This window comes from Sapajus apella, unplaced genomic scaffold (genome assembly GCF_009761245.1).
Source record: "Sapajus apella isolate SASKATOON/1434 unplaced genomic scaffold, GSC_monkey_1.0 scaffold49, whole genome shotgun sequence".
In the NCBI taxonomy this organism is placed as follows: Eukaryota; Metazoa; Chordata; class Mammalia; order Primates; family Cebidae; genus Sapajus; species Sapajus apella.
In genome coordinates, this window is record NW_022436989.1 from 17,623,526 (window position 1) to 17,641,660 (window position 18,135).

The 18,135-nt window shown below is 41.9% G+C and overlaps 1 protein-coding gene across 3 annotated transcripts in view; it reads right to left on the reverse strand.

Annotated features, from left to right (window-relative positions):
- The window catches only part of RAB4A (RAB4A, member RAS oncogene family), a 30,004-nt gene extending 13,497 nt beyond the window's left edge, over window positions 1-16,507 (reverse strand). The window contains exons 1-3 of one of the 3 annotated variants that reach the window (XM_032242379.1): window positions 16,191-16,507; window positions 4,593-4,673; window positions 2,416-2,530 (exon numbers count right to left, since the gene is read on the reverse strand). In XM_032242379.1, coding sequence (XP_032098270.1) covers window positions 2,416-2,530; window positions 4,593-4,673; window positions 16,191-16,221 — 227 coding nt within the window. In that variant the 5' untranslated portion in view covers window positions 16,222-16,507. The remainder of the gene's footprint in view (window positions 1-2,415; window positions 2,531-4,592; window positions 4,674-16,190) is intronic. The other 2 variants (XM_032242380.1, XM_032242381.1) reach the window with 2 other exon arrangements.
- Window positions 16,508-18,135: the final 1,628 nt, after the last annotated feature.

The window sequence follows — 18,135 nt, forward strand, 5'->3', positions numbered from 1 at the left end:
TCTAAGAAAGTGCATTTCTAAGAAGTTTCTAAGAAAGATAATCTTGGGTTCCTCCTCATTCTTGCATATCTGATGGTATTCAGCCTTTACTCACATACTTACAGTTTGGCTAAGTTTAGTATTTTAGGTTGACGAATGATTTCAGCCTGAGTTTTGAAGGCAATGCTTCCATTTCTTTTAGCTTCCAATGTTGCAGTGGAAGGGTCCAAAGCAATTCCATTTTCACACTTTATATGTGGCTGCTTTTTGCCTCTTGGAACCTTTCTGGATCTTCTTTACTTCACCTCTGGTGTTCTGAAATTTCACATGACATGCTCTGGTGTGGACTTTTTCCTTACTATGTTTGATTTTAGGTGGGCCAATTAACCTGGAATCTCATTCCTTCAGTGAAACATTTTCTTCTGTTGTTCCCTCTGCTTTCTCTCTTGCGGAACTCCTACTAGTCAGGCGTTGCATCTTCTGGATTAATTCTGGATGATTCTTTGTTTCATCTCTCCCATTTTTCACATGAGTTTACTTAACATATTATTCTGATTACTCTTTTTAAGTGTGACTGTTTTTATGACATACTTCAATGCAATCTCTGCTCTTCTTCCTGAGGATACTGTGGTTTTAGTGTGTTTTTCTTATTCCCTGAAAGTTCTAGCTTTTTTACTTTGGGCTCTCTCTTTTACTATAGAAACTTTCTTCAAACTGCTGCCTGATCATCAAGAGCAAGGAATGAAAAAGTCTAAAAGCAGCTCTTTACGTGTGGGTGGAGCAGGTAAGTTTGGAGGGTTTTACTGTCAGATGACTGGATAGAGATTGGGCTGTTTCACTGGGAGAGCAAAACGTTGGTACCTTCAAGCCTTTCCTTGCTGACTACTCATTTCTCCTATCTGGGACACACATACCTGGCTGCCAGTGACCAGGGAAGAGGTGGGGGAGGTGGGCTGGGGACCAGAGGCTTTCACTTTCACCTAATTTCCCTCTTTTCAGGCCTGACTCCATGCCCTCAGGTGGGTCTTATGACCCTGAGTCTAGGCCCCATTTCAACTTAAAAGACTGACCCTCTTATTTCATGTGTAAACATGAACCTCTGTAACCTCTACCTCCCGTAGAACCTGATGCTTCCAAATCCTGACCTTTTCTGGGACCCAGGAGGAAGAAGCGGCTTTCCCCATTATAGCACTTAGGGTGGAGCTCCTTCTGCTATCAGAGCACCATCTACTTCCTATCTTTAAGATTTTTTTTTTCAATCTCTCAATCATAATTACGTACTCTCCCAATCTTGGCCTTTTTAGTTAATGCAATTTCAATTACTTAATGGTTATGTCAGTGGGGTTCTGAGAGGGAAAAGACATAAATGTCTAACTGAATCCATCATGTTTAATCACTGCTTCCAGAAAAGCAATGGTGATTAAAGGTGGTTATGGTATTTTTGAAGCAATTATTAAATTTCAATTATTTAATTAATTTTTGAGACAGAGTTTTGCTCTTGTTGCCCAGGCTAGTGCGCAATGGCGCGATCTCAGCTCACTGCAACCTCCACTCCCCAGGTTCAAACGATTCTCCTGCCTCAGCCTCCAGAGTAGCTGGGATTACAAGCACTTGCCACCACAACCAGCTAATTTTGTATTTTAGTAGAGACGGGGTTTCACCACATTGGCCAGGCTGGTCTCAAACTCCTGACCTCAGGTGATCCACCTGCCTTGGCCTCCCAAAGTGCTAGGATTACAGGTATGAGCCATTGTGCCCAGCTGAACTTCAATTATTTAATATATGATATATACTCAACTGTAAGTGAAATGTTTACAAATGGGGTGGATTTTATTTCACTGAATTATAAAACTATGAATATCTGTTCTGACTTTGTGCATCTGTGCAAAACACAAAACTAAATATTAATCTATTTTCTTGCTTTAGTAGTTACAGAATACTAAACATGTAACCTCATTTGCAGTGTCATGCTGAGTCTCAATTATGACACTATTATAATAAGAGTGTGGAGAGAATATTTTGTGGAGTGTGTATCAAACATCAGAACATGCTCTAGTTAATGTAAAACAAAACACAACCTCACAAGAAGTTTTAAACAATTCTTTAAAAAAGAAACACAGAAAAACAAGCTCTTGCTTTGATTTTAATCTAGAAACATACTGCACAATACACAGTGCCACATCCTCCTGAGAAGGGGTCAGCCTCCAAATTATGATGCAGTTGCTCTGAGATCCTACTGTATTCTTTAGTAAATCCATGCTGTAGACAGCTAACCTGAATTTTAGCTGTCTTGTCAATCAAAGTTTCCAAAAATGAAGTTTCTGAGATTAGGACAAGGAAGGGGTGTGTTGGGGAAGGGGTGAGGCATTATATATTGAGAGAATATCAATTATTTTAAATCCAATTTTCAAATATTTTTTAAGTTAGAAAAGCTACCTGAATCGTTCTTGTCCTGCTGTATCCCATATTTGTAACTTTACATATTTACCACCAACATTTATTATCTTTGAACCAAATTCCACTCCTATTGTATGATTTGAGTCATCTTTGACTAAAAAAGAAAAACAAGAACAGCACATTTAATTTTAGAACATTAACAGGCTTATAGATTTAAATAAGTGACACTAAAACCAAGAGTTACATCAATGGAGAACAGACATTACTCCAGCCATTCATTTCTCCAGCATTCTACTGAGAAGATGCATTTAGTTTTAAAGAAAATACACATAGCCCCCACTCTCAAAGAGACATAAAGATTTTTTCTCAAAACCCCTAAACAAATCATACATTTAAAAACCTATGCCTGAAGGTACCCCTGCCATATCTGAACTGCATCCAACTGTGCACTGTTAAGATCTCACAGATGGGACTGTTGACATACCAGGGTACCATTCAGGGGATAATGTTCAGTGACAGGTCTGCGGCTCAGTAAGTAATGAGGTGGAGGCAGTTCCAGCTACTGTATTTGAATGGTTAAATATTCTAAAGAAATAACAGTGAAAGCAAGGAAAAGCAGGGAAAAGGCGGAAAAAAAACTGAACCAAAGAAAAAACACTCTCAAACAAACAACCCCAAAACAAAACACCCTCAAACACACCCCAAACCCTATGCAATCTACAGGTGTCTGAGTTTTCATCCATTGTATGTTCTATGGTAATGATTTGGGATGAATTTGTTGGAGAAATTAGTACTGTTTGAACAGGGAGGAGGCAGGTAAAATAAGTATTTTGCTAAACCGAGCGGGAATACACTGCCTGTGAAAGAACATTTCTGTGATGATGAACAGATAAGCTAAAATCGAATATCACAGCTATTCAGTCCACTGACTAGTTTACATTTTGTAACTGCAGAACAAAATTTAATTGTTCCAGAAATCAGGGATGCTACTTGGCAACTGGCTTTATTATTTACAGGGCGGAGGGTAAATGGTTATAGTGACTATGCCAGTCTGTTTCATGCCCAGACAGTACAGAACTAGTATGGAAATTCCATTAGGAGTAAAATAACAGGCAAAATGCAGAGTAAAATCCTTCAAAAGACAGTAACTAAAGGCCAGTGGCATCCTGGTTACAATGAGAGAACTTCCCTTCATCACTGTTGTGAGGAGTTGTGGGGAGGACCCTGCAGGAGAGTTCTCTGAGGAGAGAATGATTATATAAGCTGGGTACTTGGCCTGGTTCCCTCTGGTTGTTCTTTTCTAAGTCTTGGCAACCTGTAAATAAACTATCCAGTGAATGAACACTTGTTAATTTCAGTAAGGACTGGTTCTGTGACTAAGCCACACTGGGTCCATGTCACTAAACACAGGCTCCAACAAGCTCTTGGTTGATGAAAATGGAAGTAGCAGAGTAAATTCCTATTATTTTATTCTTCTTCAAAGCTTTCTGCCAAGACACCCTATACTGGCTCTTTCTCCTTTTTACCCACCTACGGTATCTGACATATACTTCCTTAAGATGCACTTAACTAAAAAAACATTCTGTTTTTGAGCCTTTGCCCACCTGCCACTAACTAGACAGGTCTTTCTCCACAATTCTTTCCATTATTATAAAAGCATTTTTTTATTTTAAGGGCCTTTCAAACCTAGTCTTTTACACCTTTCCAAGGTCTCACATAGTTTGAAATAAAAAATTCAACCTCCCTTACCAAAACAGTGAGGGTCGATGGTAAAAGATGGGATGTGTGGTCAAGAGCTCTGTTCCTGGCCTATAAAACAGAACTGATGACAGCAACTGCCTTACCTACAATAGAAGGCCACTATAAAGATCAAACATTGTTATTTTATCCAAAATGTATGCCTAGAGCTTCTCTGGCCGCTGTCAGGAAATGGGATTCCTGCCAGAGAATGCCTCTGCTGTCTTCAACATCACTATATGATCTCCTAGCATTTGGAAAATGTACAGTATAAGTAACCATCTATTGAACCATTGTTAAATTGAAACGTTAATAAAAAAACCACATTACCAAAGTTTAATAACAAAACCCTTTAAAATACTTTTAAACTATTACTTTTTTCCACGGAAAAAAGTTGTAAGTTTTACTGTAAACAAATCTGAGCAAGAGAGGACTCTCAGGAGACATGCACAGAAGAATGACCGTTTGATGTCACTTACATTTTTTTTCAATAAACTGATGGAGTAAGCAAGATTTGCCAGTTCCTGCATTTCCAATAACCAAGAACTTAAACAAAAAATCTGAAAGATAAAAAGAGACTGTGAAAATAACCTCAAAATGGTGCTATGAATTTCTTCTTAGATCATGAACATAAAAGTTAGTATCTTAGTTGTTAATATAACAGGAAAAAGAGGTAACTGAGTATCTTGTAAAATGACAATACACATGTTGACTTACCTTTTCACATTTAAGGATTTTAGGTATTTGGGTGACATGTTAATTCAGTGGTTTTCCAAACTCTGCTCTTTGAATAATTACTTTTCAAGCTCGAATTTGAAAACTACTCTTGGAATGAATAAAATTTATCCTTTTGCTAGCCACTATCCAAAGAAATATGCGTATTCAGTTGCAAGCAAGCTTAGTTTAGAAATTTCAAGTGTTTTCTGTACAAAAGGATAAGTCTGACTCTGAAGAGTCTACTTCTTTCTTCTGTTTAAATTCAGGTAAAAGTTTTGTCTGCACTTGCAGATTTATGTGGTCTTTCTTCTATTCCCTCATCTGTAATTTGTAACAGCTCATGACAAGTTTGGGTCAGCATTTCAGGTGTGAAATTTGCCTGATTCAATGACAAACTGAATAATTTCTTGTTTACATAGTAATATATTTAATTTGGGATATTGTTTTTTATGAAGTGGAAATAAAGGATTTCCAAATCCTGGAAAGTGTTAACTAGCATGATGTAGTATCAGTAACTTCGTATTATCCATAGTAATTCACTTTGCTTTTTCTGTTAGCAAAGAACTGTAGTTCTGCATAGTTTAGGAGCCCAGGAGCACCAGAACACCAACTTTCTCCCTCTTTCACTCAGCTGCTGAGTCCACTCCTCACCCTTGCTCCTGACCCACCACTGTTAATCCCCACTGCTGCCTGACTCCTTCTGCGGCCTCAAAGGCTCTGCTCTGTATTCCTGGCTCCCCTGTTTACACCTTTGAAAATGTCACCTCCACACTCTTTTCCAGATCAGACCAAGCACTCCCTAATCATAGTTAACCTTCCCTCCTCAAATTATGCTCCAATAGTATGTTCCTTTACTGACACTTGGCCTAGCTCTGTCACCTGTTTCTTAAGAACTATGTTAATCACCACTGAGAGATGAAGCCTATTCAACTTCTCAGAATATTCGCATGGTTACAGGCAATCGAACTCAAAATAATGCTATTAGACTTTTGTTAGCATTAAAAAATTCCAGGCTGGGCGCATTGGCTCATATCTGTAATATCAGCACTTTGGGAGGTTAAGGAGGGAGGATTGCTTGAACATGGAAAGCAAAAGTATGGGCAAATACAATAGGCTTTCCTTCTTATCTTGAGTTTTCTTCATACTGTTTAACTGTTTAAGAAAAATAGTATTATCTATACGATTCTAAAATATGTACAGGAATTACTTAAGACAAAACAGGAAAGGATTAAAAGATGACAACAGTAAACTATGATATATATAACTGCGGTAAGTTATGTATATGTAAAGTAAGATATAGAGTAACCACTGAAAATGCTATAAGCAGAGATATATTCAAAAACACTCTTGGTAAATCAAACAGAATTCTTTAAAAATGGCCAGGGAAGGCAGGCTGGAAAAGAAACCAGAGAAATAAAATAGCAAACCTGAGTCATACAATATCAATAATTGCATTAAATGTAAATGAATACACCAATTAAATGACAAAGACTGGAAGGCTGACTTGAAAAGCATGACTTAAGCATACACCGTCTACAATAAACTCACTTCAATTATAATGATACGGGCTGCCGAAAGAATGGAAAAGGATATATCATGCAAACACTAATTAAAGAAAAACAGGGCTGGCTGTATTAATACCAGATAAAATAGGCTTCAGAACAAAGAAAATAACCAGAGACAGAAAGGGCCATTACATAACTATTAATACATAAGAGTAAACCTACCAATAAGATATAGGTATCTCAAATATATATACACCAAACAGCTATAAAATATGTCAAGCAAAAACTAACAGAATTAAAAGGACAAACAGAAAAACCCACCATTATAGCTGAAGATTTTAACATAAGTAAAATGTTAACTGTATGGATGGCAGTTTCTTATAAAACTAAACATTTAACACACCACATGACTCAGCAACTACACTCCTAGATACTCATCTCAGGGAAATGAAGATTTAGAGTCATGCAAGACCCTGTTTATGGCAGTTTTATTGGTAATAGCCCCAAACTGGAAACAACCCAGATGTTCTTTAACAGGTAAATTGTTAGACAGTCTTTGGTACACTCGTACCAAGGAATGCTACTCAGCAATAACAAGGATTGAACTGCTAATACATGCAATAACCTGGATGTATCACCAGAGAATTATATTGACTGAAAAAGTCAGTCCTAAAAAAATTGTAACTGCAAGATTCCATTTATATAACATTCTTAAAATGACAAAATTATAGAAATGGAGAACAGATTTCGTGGTTGCCAAAGGCTAAGGAAGGTGTGGCGACAGGAAGGAAGTCTGTGCGTATAAAAGGGCAACAGGAGAGATCTTTGTGGTGATGGAAGTGTCCTGTATCTGTGTCAACATCAATATCCCAGTTGTGACATTCTGCAATAGTTTTGCAAGCTTTTCACATTGGGAAAAACTAGGAAAAGGGTACATGAGAGCTCTGTATTTTTTTCTTAAAACTGTATATTAATCTACAATGACCTCAAAACGGAAACCTTAACTGAAAAAAAAAAAGGTGATATTAACAGACAATGACTCTCTAAGTTTACTATGCACAGCCCCCAGAATGGAAGAACTAGCAAAGGATTCAAGAAGGAAACAATACCAGACGGAAGGAACAGCAGATAAGCAACCAGGCTGTCCATTAGTTCTTTTTCTGTGTGGTGATAACACATATTTGGATAACATAGATAAAACTAAGCATCACAAAGGACAATGAGTTATTCCTTGGTAGATGATGAAATCCAACTAACTTCATGAGTTTCAGTTAGTGCTGAATTACCTAGATTTCACAGAAATCATTCTGGCAGGAATGTATGGCACCATGTTCTCTGAGTGTTCAATGTCTGCAAATCATTGGTGGTTTGCAGCAATGATGATCTCACTTGCCATGACTCCATATCAGAATATGGTAGATTCTGTACTAGTTTTATGGGTTTATTTTGTATTTATAATCTGTGGTTTTCTTTTTCCTTGTTTAACAGTGGACGACATACATACAACATACCATGTGGTATGTCTTATATGTTGTGTACAGTGCTTAACAGCTACAAAAAGGCTTACCAGGAACAGGTGAATAGCCATATTACTGAGTTAATTAATGAAGGGAAAATGCCTAGGTGGTTTATATAACTAAATGTGAACTGGTTAAATAATTGTGCCTACTTTAATTAGATTTGGTGTTTATAATAGTCAATATTAACTTGAAGGCTCAAAATCACGAAAAATTCTCAGTTTATGATCATCACATTCACTTGATAAGGGTTTCCTGCAGAATGAACTAAACTTGAGGGGAAAGACCACACCCCAAAATAGAAAGTCTAAAACAGGTACATCTTACTCATGTACTTTTAACTTTTCATATGAGAAATGTTAAATGAGGTAATAGGAAAGGTATCAAATAATTAGAACTCAGTCTTGGGCAAATGTCAGCCATTCAGGAACACAGACAAAATAAAGACCAGAAAAAAATGGCCTCCAAGCCACTGAAATAGCAAACATAAAGCCAAAGGAGATTAACTCTACAGGAGACACCTCATTTGGAATTGACTGACTTGTTTTACATTCACTTCCAGCAGCCTCTATTACCTAACACCCCAAAGCGCAGCAGATCAAAAGTATATACTAAAGTAGGACTGTGAGCTGGGGACAGCAGGGGATGAGCTAAAAGTGACCATAATACCACAGCACATTTTGTCCAGCAGTCAATAGTCAATGATGACCTTGAGTGTTCAAGAAAATTAAGCCATATTCAGCAGACAAGGTGACCTCTGCCTTCCTCGTTTCTTCCCCAAGCAGTGGTCTTGCTTTTAAGATTTCCAAGTATCAGGAAAAAAAATCACGGATGTATGGCCTCTGACTGTATGATCCATTTAATGTGTCTTACTTCCTTGCAGAAGACGTTAAGTGCTGTGATACAGCATTAGAATTTGGGTAGAATGGAGTCATTTAAAGAAAGGTTCCTTCTTTAGGAATTAAAGGCCTAGGGTTTGTGATTACGAAAACTGAGATAAGAGATGTTGAAGATTCTGAGGAGGAACAACTTTAAGGCAAAAGAATGAGTTGCAAACTCAGAGATTAAGTTGAAAATACCTGTAAGCCAACACAGTGGAGATTTTGGGAAGCAGTTCTTATAAAGGCTGAGTATGAAAAGAAGCTAAGATAAAGGCTGCCAAGTCTCCACTGACTGATCATCAGCATCCCTGGTGAAATCAACATCACTTCAGGCGGGGGCAAAATCCTAATTACAGTCAGTTGAAGAATGAAGGAAGACACTGTTGACAAAAAGTACTGACAGTTCTTATAATAAGCAGCTTAGCTGTGAGAAAAAGGAGAGACAGCGGTAGTTAAAGGAGGAAGGCACAAAGCCAGGAAGCTACCAGTGGAAAGGGGATGGAAGGGAACAGACATGACGGGTGAAGTGGGGACCTGAAGCTTAGAGATGGGGTCCAAAGTAGAAGGCTGGGGTGAGTTTTAAACAAGAGAGACGTTCCTTCTTCTGAGATGACATGGGAAGGGTTAAGGATGAGGTAAGCAAGTTTGCAGACATGGCATCTTTTCCTGACATCTACTGTTGGTTGGTCATCTACTGGGAGTGAGAATGGACTTGAGATATGTGAAGGTCTAAAATAGCTGGTGTGCAGAAAGGAAGAGATGGCCAGGATAAGAAAAATGATTGCTAAGTATTACTGAGTACCCAGCTGGAAGCAGATACCATACATCTGCAATGATCTCAATCTAAAAGGTGCTCTGTCTGCGCAGCAGGCAAGGCAGATGGATGGGTAGCCAGGACTGGAGCTGTGCAGTGTGTAGTTGAAAGACAAAGAAGCATGATGAGGTGGAAGGAAAAGCCATGGGTGTCCTATCTGAAGACGGAGAAGCTCATTGCCTGAAAAGAAAAAAGGGGCCAGGTGCGGTGGCTCACACCTGTAATCCTAGCACTTTGGGAGGCTGAGGTGGGCTGATCACCTGAAGTTAGGAGATAGAGACCAGTCTGGCCAACATGGCGAAACCCTGTCTCTACTAAAAATACAAAAATTAGCCAGACATGGTGGCGCATGTTTGTAATCCCAGTGCCTCAGGAGGCTGAGGCACGAGAATCACTTGAACCTGGGAGGTGGAGGTTGCAGTGAACTGAGATCGCACCATTGCACTCTAGCCTGGGCAACAGAGTGAGACTGTCTAAAAAAAAAAGAGAGAAAAGAAAGAAAGAAAAGAAAAGAAAAAGAAGAAGAAAGGGAGGAGATGGACCAGGAACCTGAAGCTCTTAAAGTAAAGACTGGATGAAGTTGGAGTGGTCACAATGGGATAGGTGACAAAGTCCAGGGAGCAGCCAGGGAAGTATCTGAAGAGGCAGCAAAACAGACCTGACTTCATCTTGACTAGAGATAAAGTAAAGAACTGTGGAGTTGAGTTGTTGACTGACCTCTGCAAGGACACTGAGGTCACCCAGGATCAGTCAAAAGTTGGAGCAAAGAGCATAACCATATGACAGATGACTTTGTTGAATAAGGACTATCCCCAGGGTCATCAGATAACAGCAATGAGGAGCAGGCAGAGGACAGATGACATGTACTTCAATGGACAAAAAGTTTTGGTACAATGGTCAGGGAGGAAGTGAACCGTGAAAACCTTGATGAAATGCTGGTTAGGAGAGGTGGAAGGTTTGGGCGGTGGAAGAGCACATGACCAGTGCAGGAGCAGGAAGAATATGAAGTAAAGGAAGTGGAGCAGGCAGTGAAAGCTAATCATGGTACTCTGCAGCATGCCATGGGAGTGCGGTTTACCTAAGACTGAAGTAAACATCGGCACAGTGGAACCATGACCCTTGTAAATTTATCATTTGCAGCACAGGCTCCCCAACAATTGCTCCAGGCTGGTGACCGGGTCTTTGATTTTCCTGGCTCACTTGTTGGGATCACATGCACTGAGGAGGCTGATGTGGACAAGCCAGTTACTTAGCAGGCCAATTCTTTGTTACTTTCCACTGATAGAATAATAATAAATATATAATTATATACATATATATATAATTGTTCTTCCAAAGCAGAAAACTACGCCCATCCTGGCCCAGGAGGCTCTCGCATCCTCATGAACGCCGGTCCCAAGTGCTATGGAAGCTGCCCACGGGCAGTGGTGCAGATACTGTGTGGCAGGCTGCAAGATAGTCAGCACAGTGGCTCAAGTCACTGCAGCAAATAACTTTGGAATGAAACTCAATTTTCTTATCTTTTAATCCTGCAAACTGGCCCTAATTTAACTTTCCTTTGCATCTTTTAGGATAAACAGTAACTTAAACCATGTTAAGAAGTCAGCTCAAAAGACTTTGAAGCCAAATAGAGCCAGGAAGTAAGGATGGGAAGGAATTAAAAATGGGCTCTAACGCTCTCTTTTAGGCAGACGCAGGAAAAATAGAAGACAGAGGTACAGGCATGAGTAATTTGTTGGGTTTAGGACATACTGCATTCAGATGCCTGTAGGCCACCCAAGTGTAGTTAGGTAGGAGCTGTAAATAAGGTCTTCGGTTTGAGTGAAGGCTGTGACCGGAAATATAGATGTTACAGTCATCAGAGCATCAGCAGTCAAGTCACAGGCATGGATTGGAATACTTTACAGTTCAAATGACCATGAGAAAGAATAATAAACTTTTTTTTTTTTTTTTTTTCTCAAAAAAACCATCTTTTCAAAGTTCTCGAGCATGGAGTCATTACATGCCTACCTGGATCAACAGCACCTGCATAACCCCGGAGCTGGTCACATGCAGATCCCCTGACCCCCTAAGTCAGGATCTACATTTTAACACACCAGGGGACTCTGTGCACATGAGTTTGATAAGCACTGGTGCAAGGTTTCCCATGCTTTGGTACCTGAAATGTTCACCAGCTTTCAGTGAAAGAGAAAAAGAAAATGACAAAGAGTTACAATCATATATTTATTCAACTTGAAGAAATGTCCTTTGTTTTGGTGTTATGAGATTCCTTTGTTGATACGCTTACCTGTCCTACCTCTCATGAAATTAAGGTAAAGTGCGACTGGGGTGATTTCTCTAACAGCAAGTTATTTCACACTTTATTGGAACCAGGTGACTTTGAAATGCTATTTCCTTTACCGAGGATATCTTCCTCAATCCATCTTGCCTTGTCATCCATAAATTTCTCCATGAATCTTATTTTGATGAGCAAAGCCTATGTATTAGTTTCTTAGGGCTGTCATCACAACGAATCACAAACTGGGAAGCTTGAAACAAAGGAAGTTCCTTGTCTCACAGTTCTGGAGGCCAGGCGTTCAAATTCAAAGTGCTGGAAGGGTCAAACTCTCTCTGAAGGCTAGAGGGAAGGATCCCTCCCGGCCTCTCTCTAGCTTCTGGTGGGTGCCAGCCATCCCTTGGCACTGCTTGGCTGGTAAATGCATCCCTCCAATCCTGGCCTCCATCATCATGTCTCATTCTCTCTGAATGTACTTGTGTCTAAGTTTCCCTCATCTTATAAGGACACCAGTCACTGAATTAGGGCCCACCACAATTCAGTATTACCTCATCTTAACTTGATTACATCTGCAAAGATCTCATTTCCAAATGAGGTCACGTTCACAGGTACTAGGGTTAGGACCTTAATAGATATTTTGGGGAACACAATTCAACCCAAATAGCTTACAACGCTGTATTTTTCAAGGAAACTCTTCTGATAATTTCCAAAATTATTTGGTAAATATTTTAATACTGTGCTGTTTTCAAAATGAAGCACAAAATAAAACTTCAAGAGTGTATTTTATAAAAATGAGCACAGAACTAGCAATTTGAGTCATAGTCTTCTGTTTCATAAATTACTCCCATTGTGGATGGCACAAACTCTCATATGTAGAGATTTTGTATTAGATTTTTCCTCACTCTCAAACTGCCCCAGCACTTAAATTTTGAAAGAAATTTCTGGCATTTTCCCACTACATATACTTTTTAGCTCCTTTCTGAATATCGCTGCTTGGCATCAAAATTACTTTCAACCAATTTGTAATCTCCCAGGTCTCGGATGGCTGAAGCAGAGTTCCTTGGGAAGTCCTAAGCCATACTAACTGGCCAGAGCTTTAAGAATGTTGTGTATCTGATGACATTTGGGAGAATCTTGCTTCTAATATTCAGATTACGGGTTTCATTTGAAACCTATATGTGATTTCAATTTGTTTCATGATATTACATACAGTCTTCATGTGGTTAGTGACCTCAAAGCCACAAAAATGTTGAATGCTACTCAGTCTATGGAAGGTGAAATATTGCTTTAATATGTTAAAGGCATATTAAGTAAGCATATTAATGAGAGGTAGCTCATTAACAGCACATTTCAGTGGGGCACAGTGGCTCATGACTATGATCTCAGTGATCTCAACACTTGGGGAGGTGGAGGCACAAGGATCACTTGAACCCAGGAGTTTAAGACGAGGCTGAGCAACACAGCAACATACAAAAAAAATTTTTTTTAAATGAGCCAGGTGTGGTAGCATGCACCTGTGGTCCCAGCTCCTCAGGAGGCTGAGGTGGGAGGATAACTTGAGCTGGGGAGGTAGAGGCTGCAGTGAGCTATGATTGTGCCACTGCACTCCAGCCTGGGTGACAGAGTGAGATCCTGTTTCAAAACCAAACCAAACCAAACCAGTTTATTTCACACACTGGCTCTTGATTTTTCCTCATCTCTCTGTCAAGCTACACAGAGTCTCCTTTTACAGAAGAGAAAATGAGCACAGACTACAAAGGAGTTTAAAGGTTAGGCAAACATTCTTTCACCAGCTCAGAGGCAAAAGTCCAGAAGGGAGCCTGACTGTTTCACTTTTAAGAAACAATGCTGTATAAATATGGCCAACGATAAGTGAAAGTGACAGCCGAGGACTTGGTTCTAGGTGACTTTTACTTTAGCTTGGCAAACTTCAACTGTCCTGCTTGCTCTCTCTAAAACTCATTTTCTATTTTTTTTCTTTTTTGGAGACAGAGTCACTCTGTTGCCCAGGTTGGAGTACAGTGGCACAATCTTGGCTCACTGCAACCTCCGCCTCCTGGGTTTAAGCAATTCTCATGCCTCAGCCTCTTGAGTAGGTGGGATTACAAATGTACCACCCCGCTAATTTTTTGTATTTTTAATAGAGATGGGGTTTCGACATGTTGGCCAGGCTGGTATCAAACTCCTGAGCTCAACTGATCTGCCCACCTCAGCCTCCCAAAGTGTCGGGATTATAGGCGTGAGCTATCGTGTCCGGCCTCACTTTCTATTTATTAGTTTCTACTAGTTTTTTATTAATTTCCTCTATTAGAAGAAAAGATTCAATTCAGAGTTGGAAAGTAAAAATATATTTGAAAGTTACCATGAAATAAGAATACTAATGGTCAAAGCCTTACGATTAGAATTTAATCAGTCAATCTGTGATGCTCAGAAGTTCAGTTAACTGTGTCTGAAGTGGAGATGCCAAAGATATGCTCTATTTTATCAGCTGTTATCACTGTGTATATGAAAAATGAAACATTAAAGGCTCTATCTCCTGAACTCTTCCAGCTCTTTCTTACTGATTCATGACCCCCATTTGCTTTTCTTATTTGGACATTCCACCCTTCCCTAGTGCTCCCTGCTCCTTACTCAGGTTAAAGAAACTAGGTGTGGCCTAAAGAGCACTTGAAAGAAGTGCAAAGTTGTAACTAAAAATTGCTAGAGTATGTTTTCCTTACATTTCTGACTGTGGTTCTCTACAGGAAGACCAGACCACTGTCATATGCAGAAGCATTTGCAAACACTTGTCCTGATGAAGGCATCGACTTACTGGAAGATATCCTAAGCCTTCTAGGAACAGATGTCATGCCCCTGTGTCACCAAGAGCAGGGCAGTACCAGTCACAGGAGTCACTCACTTAAGGTGGACCAAATGCACTGTGACCCCAGCATGGAAACCCTTCCAAAAGTTCTCATTTTTTTTCTTAGGAGGCAGACTGATGCCTTCCTCAAGGCCCTCTTCTCTCTGCCTCCTCATCCATCTCTCCAGAGTGGTGCTCAAAACACACCCTTCTGGAATTGCCCTTCCCACAGGCCTGAGATGTTCTGTGTGCTGCCTGGTAAATGCCTCCCTGACACCCCTGTCTGGGTCAACTTTGTTTCTAACACACTTTTGCAGACCACAATTCTTCAGAACTCTTGCCTGGTTTTAAATTATCCACTCATTAGTATCACAATTGGATTATTACTGCATTCCCTCAACAGACTGTACGCTCCATGAGAGCAGAGTTTCTGCAGTGTTTCTGCAGTACTTACAGCCCTCCCAGAGTGGTGCCTGCTTCCCTAATGTCATTCCACAGTATTTGTTGCAGGGAAGGAAACCAGCACGCCAGGACAGATGAAGATAGGACTAATTTGGCTTGAGGTATGTAATTTTGAACTTGAGCCTCTCTCTGGGATTGTAAAACTCCAAATCAAAGTCTTAATCTGAGAAAACTAACATGTGAAAGAGTGATTAGGGACCGGTAAATGTCTATTAATATTCAACCCTGAAACAAAGTACAAGTTGTTTACTCTTGCCACGCAAGGCCAAAAAAAAAAAAAAATTAAAAAAAGAGAGAAAACACAGTATATGCATTGGGAAAGCTTTCGCTTATTCAAAACAATATTTGCCAAGCACCTCCAGGTCTGGGTGCTGCAGGGGAACAAAGATTAAACAGCCAGGGCTTTGCTTCCAAGGCGCTTACAGTCTTAAGGAGACAAGAGACAAGACATGTTTATAAATAGCCAAAATGCAACCCAGAAAAGGCTAAAAACCACTGAGAGGGAGGGAGAAATAAACGAAGCAAGAGGTCTCCGGAGGAAGAGCTGAATTAGTCTATCAATAACTCCTCACTGTAATCCCAATGTAAAGCAACGAATTCCAAACCAGGAAAGGTCAAACTGGAGTATTTGAGGAACACAGGCGTCGCCCCAAGCCCTTCACACCGCTGGCTGGGGATAATATCGCAGCTGAAACGGAACATCAAGCTGGCTTTCCAAACCTTCAGTTATTTACATTAGACCGAGGGGAAAACGCTAAGAGTGCAAGCGCGGAAAAAGAGCAGGAGGAAACTTGAAAAGGCGAATCACGCCAATGCGCTGTGCACAGCCCCGCCCGCGCCCCGCGCACCGCGCACCAGCTACCCCACCCCGAGCCCCCCGCGGCCCGAGCCCCCCGCGGCCCGCGCCCCCATCCCCGTCCCAAGCGCCGACACCTGGAGATCAGTCCCCCGGCTCCGGCCGGTGCCACAGCCACCGTCAAGACCCCCACAGCCCAGGCCCGGCCCAGCGCCGCCGACGCCCCACGAGGCCCGACCCGCGCGCCCGGCCAGCCCGGGCCTCGTACCGTAGGTTTCGGACATGGCCGTCTGCGACATCTTGGGAGCGGCGCCGCCTCTCGCCGGGTCACCGGCTGCTCTCGCCCGCAGTCTGCCGGCGCGTCGCGGTGGGGAAGGACCTGGGGAGGGGGACCGGAGGAGGGAGGGGCCCGACCGGTCCCCACGGCAACCGCCGGCCTCCCAGCGGCGGCAGCCCAGCCGGACTCCGGCTCCGCGCAGGCGCACGGCCGTCCGCCCTCGGTCCGGCAGCGACCGGGAGGAGGAGGAGGAGATGGGCTACGGGAGGCCCGCCCCGCCCACCCGCCCTGCGTTTGCGCGTGCGCACGGGGGAGCCGGGGCGGGGCGCACGGGGACCTCGGAGCTCGGCGCAAGCACATGCTCGGGTTGGGCCACCTGGCGGTGTGCGCCCGGGCGGGCCGAGCTGCGGCTGGGGGATCTGGACGTTGAGCCCGGATTTCCCGCAGGGAAAGTCAGGGAGAGGCGGGCGGTGGGCAGGTTTGGGGTGACAGAGGGCTGAGGACAGTGGAGTCCAGCTGCCGGACAGAGGAGGAAGGTGCCAGCACTGGAGAGGAAAGCAGCCCATTTGCCAAATTGGCCGGTTTCTGTTAAGACGTTGTCCACCTTCATCATCTGTGGCTGTCAGCCAGGAAGAAACTTCCCTGACGCTGTTACTATCGAGGCCAGAACTTGGTTAATGTGTAACAAGGAGGCAGCAGGCCCCAGGTGTCCGGCCAGAGGTCGCCCTGTGAATGGGAGGCAGGTTCATTCACCTGTTGGGAAGCTAAGCTTTCACTCCCAACTGCCTGGCCCACTTGGGTGGAGCTGAGCGCAAGAGGCCCGGGTGCTGAACGGTCATCACAAGCCTACAGACAGTAGCCGCTCCACATCCCGTTTTACAGGATTCTGGGTTACGGGTGAGACGTATCTCTTGGCTCTCAGTTGGGGATGTTTCCAAATTAAAGAATTTTTATTTTTATTTTTTAGCAGGGTCTGGCTCTGTCAGCCCAGCCCAGCCAATTCTGCCTTAGCGTCATGAGTAGCTAGGGTTAGGGGAACACACCACCACACCGTACTAATTTTAAAATTTTTTGTAGAGAGTGGATCTCACTATGTTGCCCAGGTTGGTCTTGAATTGCTGAGTTCAAGCATCCTCTCTCCTTGGCCTCCCAAATTGCTGGGATTACAGGTGTGAGTCATCTCACCTGGCTTTGGATAGTTTGGTTCCAGAAGCAAAACTGAGTTTGAATTCCCTTTTGTGGGAAATGTAGAGATAAACATTTATGGGAAAGAGAATTTTGGCTGATAATTTGGCCCATCTGAGCTTGATCAGGGCCGTGTAGTGCCTCATAGTTCCCAACCTTGTTCACAATGGGTAGTCTAATTCTCAAAATATCCTTGGCTAAGTTCCCAAGTGACCTGGATTGTGTGGAAAATGCCAGTACATACTTTTTTTATTTTTCTGAGTCAATTTGGCTCCATCCTCCATATAAATTGTCATCAGAGCTTCCCTCTTCCCCAGTGGCTATTTGGGTGGGTATTTCTCTCTTCTCTCCGATCCTAATAACAAATAAATGCACTTTTTTCTAAATTACAGAGAAGGCCTCATGCTGAAAAGTTGTGAGAGCTGTAATTTCCTAAACTTGTTTTGTATATTTTCCTTGTTCAATGGCTCAGATCTTTTGTTGCTTTCTCGCTTGGCTCTCTGCATGTCAGCTTTGATTTAGGCTCCTGAGTACAACAGATTGATTCTGATTAAAACCATTTCAGAGGAAAGACATTGATCCCAGGAAGTGGGAAGAAAACAGCATTACCTGAAGTCATTCCCATTCGTTAGATTTGTTTTTTTTTTCCTGCCAAAAACTGCTATGGACAAGAAAGAAGTCACTGAGCTGCAGTGATAGTTGGCGTTATTGACCGAAACTGGACTGGAGATCCCCGAAACCTGGACAAGGT